This window comes from Castor canadensis, chromosome 10, assembly GCF_047511655.1.
Source record: "Castor canadensis chromosome 10, mCasCan1.hap1v2, whole genome shotgun sequence".
NCBI classification, from domain to species: domain Eukaryota; kingdom Metazoa; phylum Chordata; class Mammalia; order Rodentia; family Castoridae; genus Castor; species Castor canadensis.
The window spans coordinates 126742083-126759642 of NC_133395.1; the positions used below are offsets into that span (position 1 = coordinate 126742083).

The 17560-nt window shown below is 39.2% G+C and overlaps 1 protein-coding gene across 3 annotated transcripts; it reads right to left on the minus strand.

Annotated features, from left to right (window-relative positions):
• Positions 1–751: 751 nt before the first annotated feature.
• On the minus strand, positions 752–16555 carry Lmod3 (leiomodin 3). Of its 3 annotated transcripts, none has more exons than XM_020171317.2 (4): positions 16406–16555; positions 15618–15929; positions 11899–13296; positions 752–2883 (listed from the first exon to the last, which is right to left on the minus strand). In XM_020171317.2, exons 2-4 carry the CDS (start codon positions 15909–15911, stop codon positions 2857–2859), a joined length of 1719 nt encoding a protein of 572 aa, XP_020026906.2. In that variant the 5' UTR covers positions 15912–15929; positions 16406–16555; the 3' UTR covers positions 752–2856. The 3 variants fall into 3 exon arrangements, with proteins under 3 accessions (XP_020026906.2, XP_020026905.2, XP_073900306.1); XM_020171316.2 differs by having other exon boundaries at positions 15618–15966; positions 16406–16551; XM_074044205.1 differs by lacking the exon at positions 16406–16555 and having other exon boundaries at positions 15618–16170.
• Positions 16556–17560: the final 1005 nt, after the last annotated feature.

The window sequence follows — 17560 nt, forward strand, 5'->3', positions numbered from 1 at the left end:
TCTACAATACATGAAAATTTTAGATAGTGATTATAACAATTGCTTTTATAGATCTTTCATAGCTAACAGTGGAGTTAGGAGAGCCTGAGTTTATGTATTTCGTGATCTTCAGCCCTTTGTTTCCTGTGTATTTAGAAACAGATTAAAAATGTGTGTGTGCCACTGGGGTTATTTCATCAGTGAAGTAGAAAGCATTTAGGTTTTCCTAGCTTCGAATTGTGAAGACAAGTGGAGTGGTCATTACTGCAGAAACTCTGTGTCCGAGAATAAGACAAGGAGCAACAGTGTTTGCTGCTCCTGTTTTCTTACCCTTTCATTTCTTAGCCAGCCTGCATCCTTCCTCTTTAGCAGTGACACCGCCACAGCTCCGCACCCTGTCTAGAATCTGTACCTTTACCCAAATATGAAAAAAACAAATTATTAAGGGTATTTTTGGTGAGATTTTATTTAATGCAGACCCATATCTGAGAAACTCAGTGACAACCCTACAAACCACGAATATGTACTACACAGCAAATACTCTTATCTCATTTTAACCCCTTCCATTTTCTACATGGTATATTTCTGGCTAAATGACACAAATTTGGAGAAAGTGACAGCTTGAATTTTAAAAGACACTCATGATTTCTAATGGTCAGTAGTCAAGTCTGGAAGGATAAGAGAAAAACATGACATGTAAACATTGCTGGTTAATAGGTTAATATAGATAGATAATAGGTGATAGATAGATGATAGAAAGATAGACAGATGATAGATGATACAGAGATAGATAGATAGATAGATGATAGATTTTTTTTTTTTTTTTTTGGTACCGGGATTGAAATTCAGAGCTTGCTAGGCAGGAGCTCTACCACTTTAGCCACGCCTCCAGCTCTTAATATTACATTTTAAAAACAATTGCAAATCTTCTCCTAAGATCTTTGGTGTGAGCAGTGGACAGAAAAACCATGATGTGAGACACTTCCCCTCTCTTGGCTAAATCTGTGACAGTAAGCCATGAAATTGAATGGATTTTTTGGGTTTTTTTTTTTTTTTGAGTACAGGGTTCAAATTCTCTTTCAGGACTACTGATACTTTTTGAAATTCCTGCCTTTATTGATACTGTGGCTGAACAAACACCTAGGGCTTTCTAGAACTTCAACTACTAATATACATGAAGTTTTTGAATATGATCAGAGTGCATTTTCTTGTCAGAGTTTGATCTCTTAGATTCAGAATGGTGCTAGACACTTAAAAGTTTTATGTATTGTAACCCGTTCTTAACTATCCTGCTTGCATGCAAGAATGTTTTCTAGAAATATCACAGTAGGAAAAGACAAAGCCATCAGTTGTTGGTTATTTTTAAATTACTAACTTGGTGGAGAATGTAAATATTTAAATTTGGCTACTTTTATACACACTAAATTATCTTTGAAAAACAGAAACAGTATTTCTCGTGGCTTGTTCTTCCAAGAAATATGTTGCTTTACGTTTGTCCCCATTAGAGAATTCTCTCCCAGCCTGCTCTGCCTGTTGTATCACCTATGATTCTATAAAAGGAAAAAGAAGGCCAATTATTCATGCATGTAAAGAAGGGAAAAGGCTCTACACCTTGATTTCCTAAATCCTAGGTTCATATCACTTCAAAAAGTGATGGCTTTTATTTTGTGAGATTTTTATTACAAAACCTCAAATTCTAGAACATAACTGAGGGCTCTGGGCCCTTGGAAGGGAAAAAGAATGTGGGTTAGAGTGTCAGAACGGTTTTGTTGAGATTGGACCAGGCCTTCACAGAGGGCAGGAGGGAGTCTGTTGGCGGGTTCTGTGGAAAGGTCAGAGAGAGCAGGAGCATAGGGTATGCAGGACAGTGTTTTATCAAGAGGAGTGAAGGATTTGCAAGGGCTAACACTGGATTAGTACATTGGGGCCAGGCAATGGCGTACCCTGAAGAATAGGATAAGGAGTTTAATCCAGACAAGCTTCCTTCACAGGGCTTCTGAGAACAAGATCAAATTAGACTCACGGATTAAGCTAAAAATATATATAAATATTTGTGTGTGCATCTGTATGTACAAACACACATCTATTTAGATAAACCCCCAAATTTGTCAATAATCATATTATTTATTCTGCCATTTTTTCCCTTATAAAACAGCATGTTATCATCCATTGTCCCTATATATAGAAACACTGTCCAGAAGTTTCCATGTATATGAAGGATTTACTTTTCTCACCACTTTTTCTGGCAACATTGTTTTTTCCATGTCCTATAGCTAAAGTGTTCTGTTTCTCCCAGATACTCCTATCAGAAGAACACCCTAAAACATCAAGGGAGAAATCTCCACTCACTCTTCAGAGAAGAGCTAACAAACCATCCTTTACTTTGAAGCTTTGGCAGGACTAGGAGTTCAATTCACTCTCCATATTTCCTTAGGCTGAAACATGCTTTATTCCCTTTAAAATACTGTGCAGTGAATTACACCAGAGGAGTGGGAAGAGAAAGAAATAGGAATATAATGAGTACTTTACACTGCCGTCATATTTATTGTCATTTACCAGAAGAAAGCAATAGGAAAGTAAATGTTTACAAAATAAATCTCAACTTTTGCTTCTGGAAGCACAGCTAAATTTCACCCAATTACGCAAATTGATTAGAAGTAGAAAAATGTTGCCTATGAATATTAATTTTTTATCTCCTCCCCCTTCCTCTTCTGTTTGTATTTTGTCATGGCATAAGAATTCCATGTTTCACATGTTAGCCCTGTTGCCAGTCCACCTCCTGTATCCAGAAGTGTTGCTGCTGCTGAAATAGCTTCCATGCCCAGTCCAAGAGTCACTGTTTCACCCCCTTGTTCTTCTAGATGATTCTGTTGCCTCTTAGGCCAGTTCTTTTGGCAGTTGCACCTGTGATTTAAGTATTTGGAGATAAAGGGAAAATTAGTCCTGGAAATTCAAGAGCTTTACAGCAAAAGTTACAAACTCTACATGCCTCAATGGATGTAGAATGGATTAGAAATTCAGGCCAGAGAGCCCTCCAAAATCATGATAAAGTGAAAACAACCATGACCACCATCATTGTGCATTTGCTAATGCAAAGGACTGTTCCAAAGTCTTAGAGCACACGGTGAAGCACTTCACAGAAACAAGAGGGCAGGTGCTGGAACCCGCCTGCGTTCAAAGCCTAGCACCAGCATTTAGTAGATGATTTATGATGAGCATCACTGTCTCAGCTATAAAATGACAATAACAGTATCTGCTTCACAAGAATAAAGATCAAGTTACATAATATAAATGAGTAATCAGTGTGGACACTTACTATAAAAACCATTACCTCATTGCATCCTATAATAATAGCCTGTGGTTCATCTTGATTGTCAACTTGATTGCATTGAGAAGCTCCCGGGAGATCAGTGAAGCACACCTCTAGCTGTGTCTGTGAAGGATTTTCCAAAAAGGGCTAACTGAGGGGAGAAGACCCACCTTGAATGTAGGCAGTACCATCCCATCAGTGGGGGCATAAAGGGAATAAAGAGGGAAAAGGAGAAATCCAGCCAGTGCCTGTGCAGGCCTTCTCCCCTCTGCTTCCTGGCAGCCATGATGTGAACTGCTCTGATCTGCTACACACTCCCCTCCATGATGAGCTAAGACCTCTGAAGCCATGAACTACGATTAATAATTCCTCCTTTTAAGTTGTTCTCTTAGACATCCTGTCACAGCAATGGAAGCATGATGAACACACCTTGTAAGAAGGAAATGGCTCAGAGATGACAGGAAGGGTCACATAGCTAGGAAGTGGTAGAATAGGACTTGGGCCAGATATACCTGACTTTAGTACCGATTATCTACATACTGCCTGTAGAAAAGCCACCCTTAGAATAAAAGGCATATGTTCTTTTACACACAGGTCTTTCCTCTTCGAAGCACATTCCTAATTTGATATTCAGTAAAAAAAAATTTTTTAAATATATTATTTGGTGAATCTTCCAAGGGCCAAACAAAAAATGACAAAAGAATGACCTAAGTTCAACTCTGCAAGTCCACTTCCTACTTCCTTTTCATAGGAACAGCATAAAAGTAAGGCAAGTTCTTAAAGGGTTGCATGTGGTGTTCTATCTTAGGAGGGTGACTGACCCGTCGTGTACCTTCCTGAAGATGGTGAAGAACTTAAGAGGACACTCAATCTGTTTAGCAGCAACTATACAGTTTCTCCCAGGTACACCTGCCAGTCTGAGGAACCATTCTGGCCATTGCTATGACTCCTCTTGCAGTCAATTCTCTGTCCACACCCTTTGGCATCCTGCCCTCCAGAGGGTACATTTGATGTCCCCTTCAAGTCGAGTGGCCCTTGATGTGCTTCTGAATGTCTCTGTCTCTCATGCTAGTCTTTGAGAAGGGATGATGTGACCATACCTTGGTAGGGCTCACCCATGGAAAACACCAATAATTAATTACGATGAGCCAGAAGTATACCAGGTACTTCAAAGTTGCAACAAATAGCTCAAACAGTATGATCTTTGCCTATGTTTATATATACCCCGAATGGTTTCAAAAAATATAGTTTAAAGCCGGTAGCTCATGCCTGTAATCCTACTCAGGAGGCAAAGATCAGGAGGATCGCAGTTTGAAGCCAGCCAAGGCAAATAGTTTGTAAGACCCTATTTGGAAAAAAAAAAAAAAAAAAAAGCACACAAAAAAAGTGATGGTGGAGTGGCTGTAGGTGTAGGTCCTGAGTTCAAACCCCAATACCACAAAAATAGAAAAAAAGGTTTTTTTTAAAAGAAAAATGTGATATTGAGCCAGTACAGTAAACCAAGACAGATAACAATATGCTTCAGATATGATCAAGATGGCACCCAGGCACTGCTTGCTCATACCTGTAATTCTAGCTATGTGAAAGACTGAGGTCAGGAGGATAATGATTTGAGACCAGCCTGGGCAGAGTTCAAGACACCCCATCGCCAGATAACCAGAGCAAAATGGAGAGGAGGCGTGGCTAAAGCAGTAGAGCACCTGCTTTGCAAGTGCAAAACCCTGAGTTCAAACTCTAGGCCCACCAAAAAAGTAAAGAATCAAAGTTCGTATCATTAGGGTAAGGAGGAATGAGTCACCAAAAAAATCACTGGTCAACTGTTTAAAAAAATAGTAAAGTAGACATTTTGTCTTTTATTTATAAAATATAACCATTTAGTTCATCTGTAATAACAAACATTTTAAAAGTCAGAAACTATGTAAGAAAAGAATAGAACACATTTTAATAGTCTTCAGAGAAGCCATTTCCAAGCGAAACAATGAAACAGCAATCATAAAGGAAAAGAGCCAGATTTTAGAAAATAAAAAAGATAGCCAGATTTGATGTTATAAAATACTGCACAAACAGGAGACAATCAACTGTGTTATGATTTAGGGAGTCCCTCTCCTCCCCACTTTTAGTTAAAATTAGTTTCTTAAGTGTGTGTGGTATGCTCACGTATGTGCAGTTTTTACACAGTACACACACATTCACTCATGGAGCAGGGCGGTGAGGGGAGGTAGGAAGGGAAGGCCCATTTCAGCAGGGATTACTTAACACTGGAGCACCTTGGTGGGTGTCCAGAATAGAAATGGGGAAGGCCTGCCTTGGGGAACTCAGAATCCAGTAGGAGATGGATACTCTCAACCTGAAGCAAAAAGTGAGAGGTGCTGTAAAAGAGGTACAGGTAAATGGAAATACACAAGGAGGGGACTACTGACGTTTTGATTTTTTGTGTAAAAAAGCAGTTTTTGAGACAAGTCTTAGAAATTGGATAGACTCTGACTCAGAAGGTTTTAGGTGGGGCCTGAGAACGTGCATTTCTGGTGATGATGCTGATGCTGCTTTTTCAGGGACCACATTTGGACAACCGTGACCTTATGACAAGTATGGCAAGCCACGTTGCCTGGTATTATCCTTGAAGGGCCTTGCTTTCAAGGGGGTGCTATTGTTGTAGCAACCTCTGTCTTAGATTGTCTTTTCTTCTATCTGTTGAAATCTATCCAATTTCTAAGATAGCAATCTGTCTCAAATTTTAAGATTTACTACACATGACTTTATACAAGTTGTATATCAAAAACCTTTTCCACTACATACTAGAAGGTCATTTCTGGTTACATTATTCTTGGATTATCTATGCTCTTTTGACATGAGCTTGAGCTGCTACATTGCTTTATGCCATAGAGTCTCCCTTTATTTTAAAAAAAAAAATTACAGCATTTCCAAAGTTGTGGTTTACACTTGGCTTTGGCTCCTGTTTGTTCTCCTGATTCCATTATTTTGACAGCATGAAAAAGCAGCAAGTAAAAAGAAGATTAAGATGACTTTCAGGTCATCTTAATCTAAAGAACTGAATGCACGAAAAAAAAAAAAAACATACCAGAGAAAACTGGATGCCAGAAACAACAACCAGACCTAACACAGAAAAACTGGGCATGGAGACAGATTGAATGAAGATACTAAGAAAACTCTGGATGATACAAAGGGAAGGAGAAATTGGGAGATTGTCCTAGATTATGTGATGCTGACACAAAAAGAGAAAATGAGAAAAAAAATTGCAAAAGCATAGAATCTAGAGAACCTGGTTAAAGAGAAAAATCCTACAAATGAAGCAAAAAAAGAAGTGGCCATAGACAAAGACAAATACTGACTCCATAATCTTAAATTCTTCAATCAGAGTGCATCAGAGTCTCTTGGGAACAAAGAATGCACATACTACTTTTATACTGAAGTCTTTCCGAGGAGAGATTTAGCAATTCATTAGCCAATGGCTGGGAGCAGTCTAGATGTATGTAAGGGAGCCCAAAGGGAAGTGGGGTGAATTTTGAAATAGTCACCTCATTTTGTACTAAAGCCCAGGTTTGCTACAAATGCTGCTGACCCCAGTGAATTAAACACTTGCTACAAATGGAATTTTGTCTCTGTAAAAACTACAAACACTCCTCTGGGTTGGCAGGCAGTGAGTGAATCACAAAATATTTGAAGATGAAAGAAAATTGTAATTTGTCAGGGAGGGAGAAACTTGTACAAGTTGAATGTCCACTTTGTGTTTGTGTCTCAGTAATTGAGACTTATTAACTCAAAGAAAAATATCAGTTATCTAATAAATTCACTTTGTTAGACAAGAAAGATATTAAAAACAAGAGCAAACTGAAAAAATTCTACAAGAGCCAAATATGTAAATGAGGGAAGCCAGGCTGGTGTAGGGCAGTAGGGCAAAGGAAAAAATTTGGACAGGCCATTGCCTAGCTCAAGGGAGAAGCCAATATACAGAAGTAGCTGGGGACATGGCTCAAATGATAGAGCACTTGCTTACTGAACAAGAGGCCCTGAGTTCAAACCCCAGTACCACCACAAGCAAAAAGTAGTAGCTGACTTCAAAGGCTTTGCCTGCTTTATGTGAGGCCCTGAGTTCGATTTCCCTCACCACCAAAACAAACAAGCAAATAATGTGGCTGACTTGTGCCATTCAAATGCAAACTTGATGTGGTCAGATTTGAGATTTTAAGTAGTGTCAGATATTTGGATTTTTTTTATGTGACATTTAAAAGTTACAAAATAATACTAAGCCAAATAAAGCAGACATTTTCTACACTTTCCTTAATCTGAATCAAGTGGGTTGTGACTTGCAGGATGTAGCATTTGAGCAAAACAAATGTGATTTTCCTTTATTATTTTCTGGCAGCTTCATTTCAGGAAACCCAGGCCAGAAGCATGAGACAAGGAGATAATAAGGATTAAAATGAAAAAAGACCTCAATTTTAAAAAATGCAAACTGATTATTGGGATATGCTCAAGAATACACAAAACTAACATTTCTAAGCCTATGAAAGGAAAACAACTATTTTTTAAAAGCTTTGTTTTTTATTTTTATTTTTTGGCAGCACTGGGGTTTGAACTCAGGACTTCATCCTTGCTAGGCAGGCACTCTATCACTTTAACAGCACCACTAGCCCTCTTTTTGTTTTGTTTTTTTTTCCTTTTTCTTTTATTATTCATATGTGCATACAAGGCTTGGTTCATTTCTCCCCCCTGCCCCCACCCCCTCCCTTACCACCCACTCCGCCCCCTCCCTCTCCCCCCCCCCAATACCCAGCAGAAACTATTTTGCCCTTATTTCTAATTTTGTTGAAGAGAGAGTATAAGCAATAATAGGAAGGAACAAGGGTTTTTGCTGGTTGAGATAAGGATAGCTATACAGGGCATTGACTCACATTGATTTCCTGTGTGTGTGTGTTACCTTCTAGGTTAATTCTTCTTGAACTAACCTTTTCTCTAGTACCTGTTCCCCTTTTCCTATTGGCCTCAGTTGCTTTAAGGTATCTGCTTTAGTTTCTCTGCATTGAGGGCAACAAATGCTAGCTAATTTTTTAGGTGTCTTACCTATCCTCACCCCTCCCTTGTGTGCTCTCGCTTTTATCATGTGCTCAAAGTCCAATCCCCTTGTTGTGTTTGCCCTTGATCTAATGTCCACATATGAGGGAGAACATACGATTTTTGGTCTTTTGTAGCCCTCTTTTTGTGATGGGCTTTTTCAAAATAGGATCTCGGAACTATTTGCTTGGGGCTGGTTTTGAACCACAATCCTCCTGAACTCTGCCTCCTGAGTAGCTAAGATTACAGGCAGAAGCCTCTGCTGCCTGGCTCTTTAAAAGCTTTCTAAAAATAAATTATTTTCAGGTGTATTTTTGACCAGTCACTGTTCCAGCAGCACTAATAGGAACAATATTACGAACATCAATTAAAAACATAAAATTTCAAAATTGTGCATTAATTTTAACCTTCTTGAAAAATTCAGGTGTTTAGAGACCATCTGTGTCCCAAGCCCATAAAAACTTTCATTTGACCTCTTATAAAGTGACCACTGTCATGTCATTTGATTGATCAGAAATATCCCTTTCTGCTGGAGTTTTGTGATATCAGCACTCCTTAGCACTCACAGAATGTCACTGAGTCTAAGTTGCATGTTTTTGATGCTCCTCTTGCTCTGAAATCAGGAGGCATCTTAACATCAATGACATTTTACAACAGGTGGCCACCGATGCAAGGGTGAGTACATCAAAGCTCTTGAAACTATCATCGCTGTCCCTGAGTCATGTGTCCTGTGGGGACTACATACGTGTAGGTGTGTCACAACTTAAGATATCTGTTAAAGAATGATAAAGAAAGTGCAGAAATGTGATAGGTCCATAAAAATTCTTTGAACCATTTTTGAACTTCCATAAATCTAAAATGATTTCAAGATAAAAGATAAAAAAATGAAAATGTCCTCTGAAAGATTACACTATGATTTGGCTTAAAATCATATTTATTGTGAGGCAGAAAGTCACAAAACAGAACAGCAGGGAGCAAACAGATGTTAGTGAAGCAAGTTATTCAGCAGAATGACACATTTGCACATTTTTTTCACAGTGTGTCTTATAGATCTCAATTGATGAGGTTGTGTGACATTTTATAACTGAGAAACATGCAAAAAAGAAAAAAAGTGGTCACTGCAGGCCAAACAAGGCAACCAAAAGTGGAGAAATTGCCAATTCTTCAGAATAGTTAAAGGTCATTTCCAAGCAGAGGCTGATATGCAAGACTTTCATTCAAAAAACATGTCATGGTTTACTTTACAGCATGTTTTTCTTAGTTTAGTTTTAACAAAAATACAAGCAAGCACACTTAAAACTTATAACATTTTAGAGTTGATGGAATATGAAAAAATTAGTACTTAGTAAGGTGTTGCATTCTTGCAATTATTGCATGAGAGTGTTTTAATGTCTTTTGTGCTTGCATGTAGACCCAAAGCTGAAGTGGTCTCAGGTGAGTAAAAGACAAAGATTCTGCATTCTAAAAGTATAAAACCTATATTGTAAACTCCAGAAGGTGAGTCTGTACCTGATTTACTGTGGTATGCCTGCCTTTCTCAGAGTACCTGGCATGAACATTTGTTGGATTATGAGTAAATGAATGGATGGAACAGAACAGACTTGGGGAAAGAAGATTGGCCCAGTAGACCATTTCCTCTGAACTCAGGGTGTTAGTTCAGATGATTGAACTTCACTCCCTCTTCTACTCTGAATCACATGTCACCTTAGTGTAGATTTTAACAAGGACTTCTCCTAGCTGGGTGCTGGTGGCTCACACCTATAATCCTAGCTACTTGGGAGGCTGAGCTCAGGAGGATTGCTATTTGAGGCCAGCACTAGCAAATAGTTCTGGAGATGCCATCTCAACCAACAGCTGGACATGTTATCACACACCTGTAATCCCAATTTATACAGGAGGCTGAAATTGGGAGGATCGTGGTTCAAGACCAGTCTGGGAAAAAACATTTCAAGAGACCCCCATCTCAACAGGAAAAAGCTGGGTGTGGTGGTACATACTGTTATCCCAGTTAAAGCGAGAAGTGTAAAATAGGAGGATTGAGGTTCAGGTTAGACTAGGCAAAAAATGAAACCCTGTCTCCAAAATAACCAGACCAAAAACACGAGTCAAGTGTAGTAGAGTGCTTACCTAAGCAAGCACAAAGCCCTGAGTGCGAAGCCCAGTAACAAAGACTCCTCTTTCTTTTCAGACTGTTATTTTCTGACCATATAGCAGCCACCCAGGCAGCTTGAATACTCTTTGCCAAGGACTGGTTATGAATAGAACCAGTGATTGAGCTAGATTTCTCAAACAGCACCCTCACGTACAGCAGTGAAGATCTCACTGCCAGAGAAGAGCAGGTGCAGACAGTTGTGACGCAGTGCCCAAGGGCAGGCAAAGGACCTCTGTCTGACCTCATGTGACTCTAGTGTTCTACCTCAGGACAATCAGACTCCTCATAGATGAAAGTTACCTCTGATTTAGAAAATGGAATATGGATACCTTCAGTTTTGCAGGAGACAGGCATGTGAGACAAACACGTCTCACATATGTGAATAAGTAACAATTAGCTCATTTTAGAATATAAAACTCTTGAAAAAAAAAGTACAGGCTTGCGTGGAATGTGTTTAATACATCTCGAAAAAACTGAAAATCTCTATGATGAGATAATATATTGACTTTAAAGTCAATGTAATCTTGTGGCTAAATTACACTCAAGATTTAAAAATAATACAGCTAAATTGCACTCAATATGGCTTATGGACAACACTTCCTCAGCCTCCATGAATGCCATAATAACTTAAGTGACTAAAAAAAAGTCATTTCTGCAGCCTAAGTTGCAAGGAATAGAACTTTTTCACTTAGCGGGAATAGGAAATCATAGTATTACAACTCCATTGATTCATGGACACACTCACCTGAAGTCTACCATTTGTCTACCTGCCTACAAAGTGAAGAATGTAATTGAAGGTAGTCTATCTTCATCTACTGAAAGAGAACCAATTGCTTGAGCATTTTTTCCAGTTGCCTATGAACCTGCCTTAATTAGGCTCCAGGTAGATTCCTGGCTGTCTCTGGTTCTCGAGGCTAGAGATGTTATTTTGGCTAGAATGGTGTTATTTTGTGTATGTACTTTGAGGATTCAGAACAGTGGCCATGACCCTGAACTCAGAACTGAGTTTCAACTGCAGCTCTACCACTTCTTAGCTTTATGTCCTCAACATATTATCAACTTCTCTAAGCCTCAGTCTCCTCTTTACAAAACAGGGAGAGGTGCATCTACCTTATAGATAGATAAGGTAAGATGATTACATGAGTCAATTCACATGACTCTGGCTTAATAAATGCTCTATATTTGATAAATGTTTACTACTTATCACAGATGCAATACAAGCGCATGTCCTTAAGGATAACCAGTAATTCAGACTGACTAGCCATGCTCCCTGGCTCCCCCAAGGAGTCACCATCAGTATCTCCTTGTGTTAAAATGAACAGGGGACAGGATTGGGACATATTTCTTGGGTGTTCGCTCACCATTTCTCCCCCCTGCTACTTACAGGTTTCAGATAGGCGACGTTGCTGTGACGAATGTCATTTAAGAGCTGATCTCTGGGAGTGATTTCCACCAGTGGGGGGGGCCTATTCCTGGGCACTGGTTTAAGCGTTTTGATCACATCTTTGAGGTTGGTTTTCTCGGGTGCTTCCCTGGCTTCTGGCATGCGAGATTTGCGTTGAATTCTCTTCAGCTTCACCACCCTGAAGGAGTCAGGGTCCGTCTTGTACTGTGGAGGTTGAGATGGCTTTTTTGTCATTTCATTTCTTCGGCTGGAGGGGACTGCTTGGGGGTTGGGCCCTGGAGGTGGCTGGAGGACCTCCTGCATTCTGGAGTCTGGCATGGGGCCTCCCAACCTCTCCCACATCCCAGGGGGCAGCCCCAGCCCATTCTCCAACATGGCTATTAACTTTCTCTGCTCTTTTAGTTGCTGTTGTTTTTGTTCTTCTTGTCTTTTCTGCCTTTGTTTATCCTGATTTCTGGTGAGCAGATTAGTGACCACCATTCTGGGACCCGGAAGTTCAAAATGGTAACCCATTTTCAGCAGGGTGTTGTTGGCCTTTAAAAGCCTGGCTATTTCCATTTCGGCATGGTGGCCCAGCATGTGCCTCTGATTGTGAAACCGAAGTTCGGTTAGGGTCTCATTAAACTGGAGACACCTCAGAATGGCCACAATGCCCTTACCCGTGATGAAGTTGGACTCAACGTTGAGTGTGGTGATGCTCCTGTTTTCACGTAGCATGTTGGCCAAGGCAAACGCTACGCTCTCATCTGCACCCACATTTGCTAAACTGAATGTTTTGATGTGTTTGTTTTTCTTCATGGCATTGACAAAGTCCAGTAACATTTCTTTGGGGATGTTTTCAATGTTGTTCAGGTTGAGCTCCTTCATGTCAGGGTCATTTTGTCTCACTCGTCTCAAGCTCCCATCCAAGTCTGTTTGGTTCCCTGAGGGCCTTGCACTTATCTTAAGAAAACTGGTATCTAAAGCCAATTTCTTAGGATCTAGTTTTGCTATTTTTTTCTCACTTTTTTCTCGGGCCTCTGGCCTGTCTCTCTGTTCTTCCAATGTTTTAGTACTGACTTGTTGGCTGTTGTTCTTGCCATTTCTGCTTTGTTCCTTTGCTTGGTTTTCTTCTTCTGTTTTGGTTGTTTCATCAGTCACATCACCATCATCTTCTCCATCATCTTCATCATCTTCCTCTTCATCTTCTTCACCATCTTCATCATCTTCCTCTTCTTCCTCCTCCTCATCATAATGATCATCTGTGTCTTGTATGCTGTTGCCACTTTTTGACTCCCTTTTACTTGCAGCTATTTCATTATTGAGCCTTTCTTTTAAAAACTGGGCCACATTTTTAATACCTCTGTCTCTGTCTTCATGCAGCTCTTGGGTGTTTTCCTAAAAGGTAGGTTTATGAAGGTTAGAATACACAGTAGTGAGTAAATATAAAACAAAGCAATGGCTATTGGAGATAAAAATATTTTTAAGTGCAAAACATTTCACTTAAATATTTAAAACGTTTTTTCACTTCAAAGCACACTGAGATCTCCCTGATCTCTGCCTCCTGAGTAGCTAGGATTACAGGCATGAGCCACTGGCTCCTGGCTTGAGTCTTTTTAAACAAAGTATACCTATATAAACAAATATGATCAAAATGAAGGTAAATTTTTATAGACACACATATATATAATCCTAATAAAATATAAATGCATGTAAATACTTGTTATACTATATTATTTATGGAATAATTATAAGAAAAATCTTTACATGTTCATTATAGATACAAAAATTTAAAAAAATACTTTCAATCCACAGTTGGTAGAATACAATTATGCAAACCCTGGGGATACAGAAAGCCAACTGCACTAAAATAAAACCTAGTTAACTTTATTTTCAGATTCTATATTTTTAAAGTCTCGTTCAATTCTAGAAGCTGTTAAAAATACTTGTTTTGAGGGCTAGAATAGTGGCTCAGGTGGCAGAGCACCTGCTAAGCAAGTACAAGGTCCTGAGTTCAAATCCCAGTACTGCAAAATATATTTGTTTTGAAACCTTATACATTTATTTCATCAATATATTGACATCTTCCTTTCATATATAGCTGAATGAGTATGTATGTGCTCAACAGCCCTGTGTTACACAGTAATTTCCTTATTGCCCTAAATAAAACTTATATTACTAAAGTGTCTGCTAATCGCAAATTCTCCTGAGGATGTAACATGATTTCGGGAAAATGAGAGCAGTTTGATAGTTTGGAAGATGTGTTTTAAAAACCTTGATCTGGAGATCTCCTCAGCTCTGTGAAAACTACCTGGCTACTCCAGAGCCAGGATCACTAGCCTCATGTTTTTTGAAGAAAAGTGACTAGAAGGAAGAACCAGCTATAAAATGGAATAAAGTTAGGCAGAGATTTAGAAATTATTGCTTTGTCTGGGAAGGAAAATGGCAGTCTTTCATCAATGTAGATTCTTGTGCAATAATTATTATACTTTTTCTACACAGTATGTATACCTTCTGGATATCATTTCAAAAGCTAGTGTAGCAGTCTGAGATACAGGTTCATCTGAGTAAGGACTTAATCTTAATGCCCATGATACAGGATGGAATTGGCAGTTGACAAGAGTCCTTAACCACCTAATGCCTTCACCACTGCATTTCTCATCTGTACCAGCAGGAGGAGCCAACCATCAACCTGTTGGAAATATACCAGAGGAAGAAACACTAAAAGTACTCATTTTTTCCCTTCTATAGAATTGGCTTTGGACCCATTGACATTCAATTTTAAAAGGTCTACAAAGGTATCCTAAACTCTAACCTGATCAAGTTGGCAACTTGTTTTCTGGAGCTCAGTTCATGTTTAAATCTCCCCACCATGAAACCAGTTTATCACTTGTCTTAATTACACCCAGCATGATGGCAATTTGTCAAGATACATCTATATCAGCAGGCATCACTGGAAGGGACTTTACCTGGGGGGACATCTCTTCTTGATAAGTTATATTAAATGGAGCATTAAAAAACTGTGCTGATATTCAATAAATTTGTAGGGTCAGTGACCTTTCCAGTTTTTAGATTAAAATTTTTTCAAGGGCTAGTGGAGTGGCTCAAGTGGTAGAGCCATCTGCCTAGCAAGCATGAAGTCCTGAGTTCAAACCCCACTAGCACAAAAAACAATTTTTTTTCAAGAAAGAACTATCTTTCAAAGACTTCACTAGCTATCAATTCTAAATGTCATCACTGACAGTGCACTGTGACAGTATTACACACTTGTGGTTACTTGATGTGCCTCGACTCCCTTGGAATGGTGGAATCTTTGATATTGTATGTGAAATATTTAATGCATATAGATGTTTCGGGGAGAGGGGTACAGAGCTTTTGTGGGCTTCTCAAAGGTGCCTGTGAGCCAAAAGGAAAAAAAAAATTATACGTTAAGGCTATACGTTAAGTCATGAAGTGTCTTGGCTATAGACCACATGTGTTCCTGCACAATGTCTGCAGGGTTTACATGCAGACATTGCAAGAAAATACTAACTTTTCCCTCACAACTATACCGTGAGTCCCAGTTTGGAGTAGGATTAAATATGATATAATCTAGATGTGGCAAAACAAAAACAAAAACAGATCAAAACAATGGAGACTTGAGAAATCACAATTGCAATATAGACATCTGACAGCCCAGTCCCCAGCCATTGCTGTGTGGTACGCAGATCCCTGGTTACCTCAGATTGTACAAAGGTGACAGGAACGCGTTCGTCTTCCAGCATACGCCTGGATGCCTTTTGCCAATACATATAATCAACGAGAGATTTATGGTCGAAGTTTCCTGTCGGTGGCTTGTCGGTTTGATCTTTCTGAATCATTCCCACAGGAAGGTGGGGGTCAGGGGCCATGACCTCCATTTCTGACTGCAGTTCCTTCAGCTCTTCAGGGGACAAGTTAGCCAAGATTTCATCTTCATCAACCTCCTCACCAAGCAGATCTTCTCGATCTGAATTCCTGCTGTGCTCCGACATTTTCTTTCCTCTATGTTTCTATTTCACCCCAAAAGAAGAAATAACCAAAGAGGATCTTTAAAAAAAAAAAAAAAAGAAGAGGAAGACAAAAATCTTAAGAAGATTGTTTAGTTAACAAGTGTTCCAAGTCAGCCCACCCTTGAGATATTTTTTCCCCCCAAGAATCTCAGTGGTGTTTGTTGAGAAGCTAGGAGAGACTACAGCTAAGCTCAAGCCGGATCTATATTAAGCAGGCCTTGACTGGCCAGGGTCAATTTATGGAGCTACTATGTGGTTCTCTTTTTGGCAACTTGAGTCAGCTGTGCAAATCCGTCTGACATTTCAGTACAGCTGCTTGTGTTTGCCAGTGAGTAACAGCTTTAAGGAATCTCTACAGGGACAAAATTCATTCTCTTCCTTACATTGCCACGTATGGCTCCATGCAGCTCACGCCTCCATGCCTCAGTTCCCCAGGGAGCCCACCTCTGTTCATTCAAACAATGAAAACAACTTACGTCCTGTCAGAAGGGAATTCCAGCCAGCAACCTCAGTACTTTTGGAGTGAAAAACTGTCTTGCAGGTGCAACTCAAGCTGTCAGGGTTTTTCTGTGGCTCTGGAAATCAGGAGACCTGTGAAGAGCAGGGCGGAGTGCTTGCTGTGCTATCCATCCCTGTGTAAGATGAACCCGGGCAAGATGTCTTTATCTGCATCCAGATTCTGTGATCTACCAGATGGGGACAACCAGCATTTGAATTTCCGCCAGGAGTGAGGAGTTCAATATTTTAAATGATTTGTTTTTTTCATTAAGTCTCCATTAAACCTGCGTAAATTTAAATGGGTCTAAAATGTAATGTGTAAAGACTCAAACCATAAAAGTATTAAAAGAAACTAAAAGATTATTTTATAACCTCCAGGGATAAGATAGCACTATTTAGGAATATAGGAATTGTTTGTCTAAAAGTCAGACGTGGGATAAAGACTTAGATACTGGAAATCTTTTATTATTTTCAAACTTTGAATTTTGTGAACATATTTAATAAGAAATATACATTAATAAGTCATAATAACATAAGGAGGTACTGAGAAAACTAAAATTTTTCCATATCTCATTGCTAAGAGCTACCATTATTAATACTTTGGTTTATCATTCCAGTCATTTCTATTAAGCATATGAACTTTGTAATTTTTGCTACCTGGTTTTGTTTTGGCAGTGTTGGGGCTCAAACCCAGGGCCTTGTGCATTTATACATATTTAAGCACTTTACCACTGAATTACATCAGTCCCAGGCCTGCCATTTGTGTTTTTTATACTGGCAAAGTAGAAATTTTTCTAAGCAATTATAATTCCACTGCTAGATAATTTTAAGAGCTCTCTATTAGGAACTATAGCTCAGAAACTATATCATTTATGTAACTAACCCTTACTTATTGGACATTTATACTGCTTCCATTTCTCTCAAGCACAAACAGTTCTTCAATAAACATCCTTGTAGATGAATATTTGTCTGCCTTGCAAGCTCATTTCTTTTCTTATTGTTGGGACTGTGTTTGAACTCAGAACTTCACACTTACAAAGCAACTGCTCTATCTCTTGAGCTACATCTCTAATCCATTTTGCTCTGGTTATTTTGGAGATCAGATTTTGCAAACTATATGCCTGGGCTGGCCT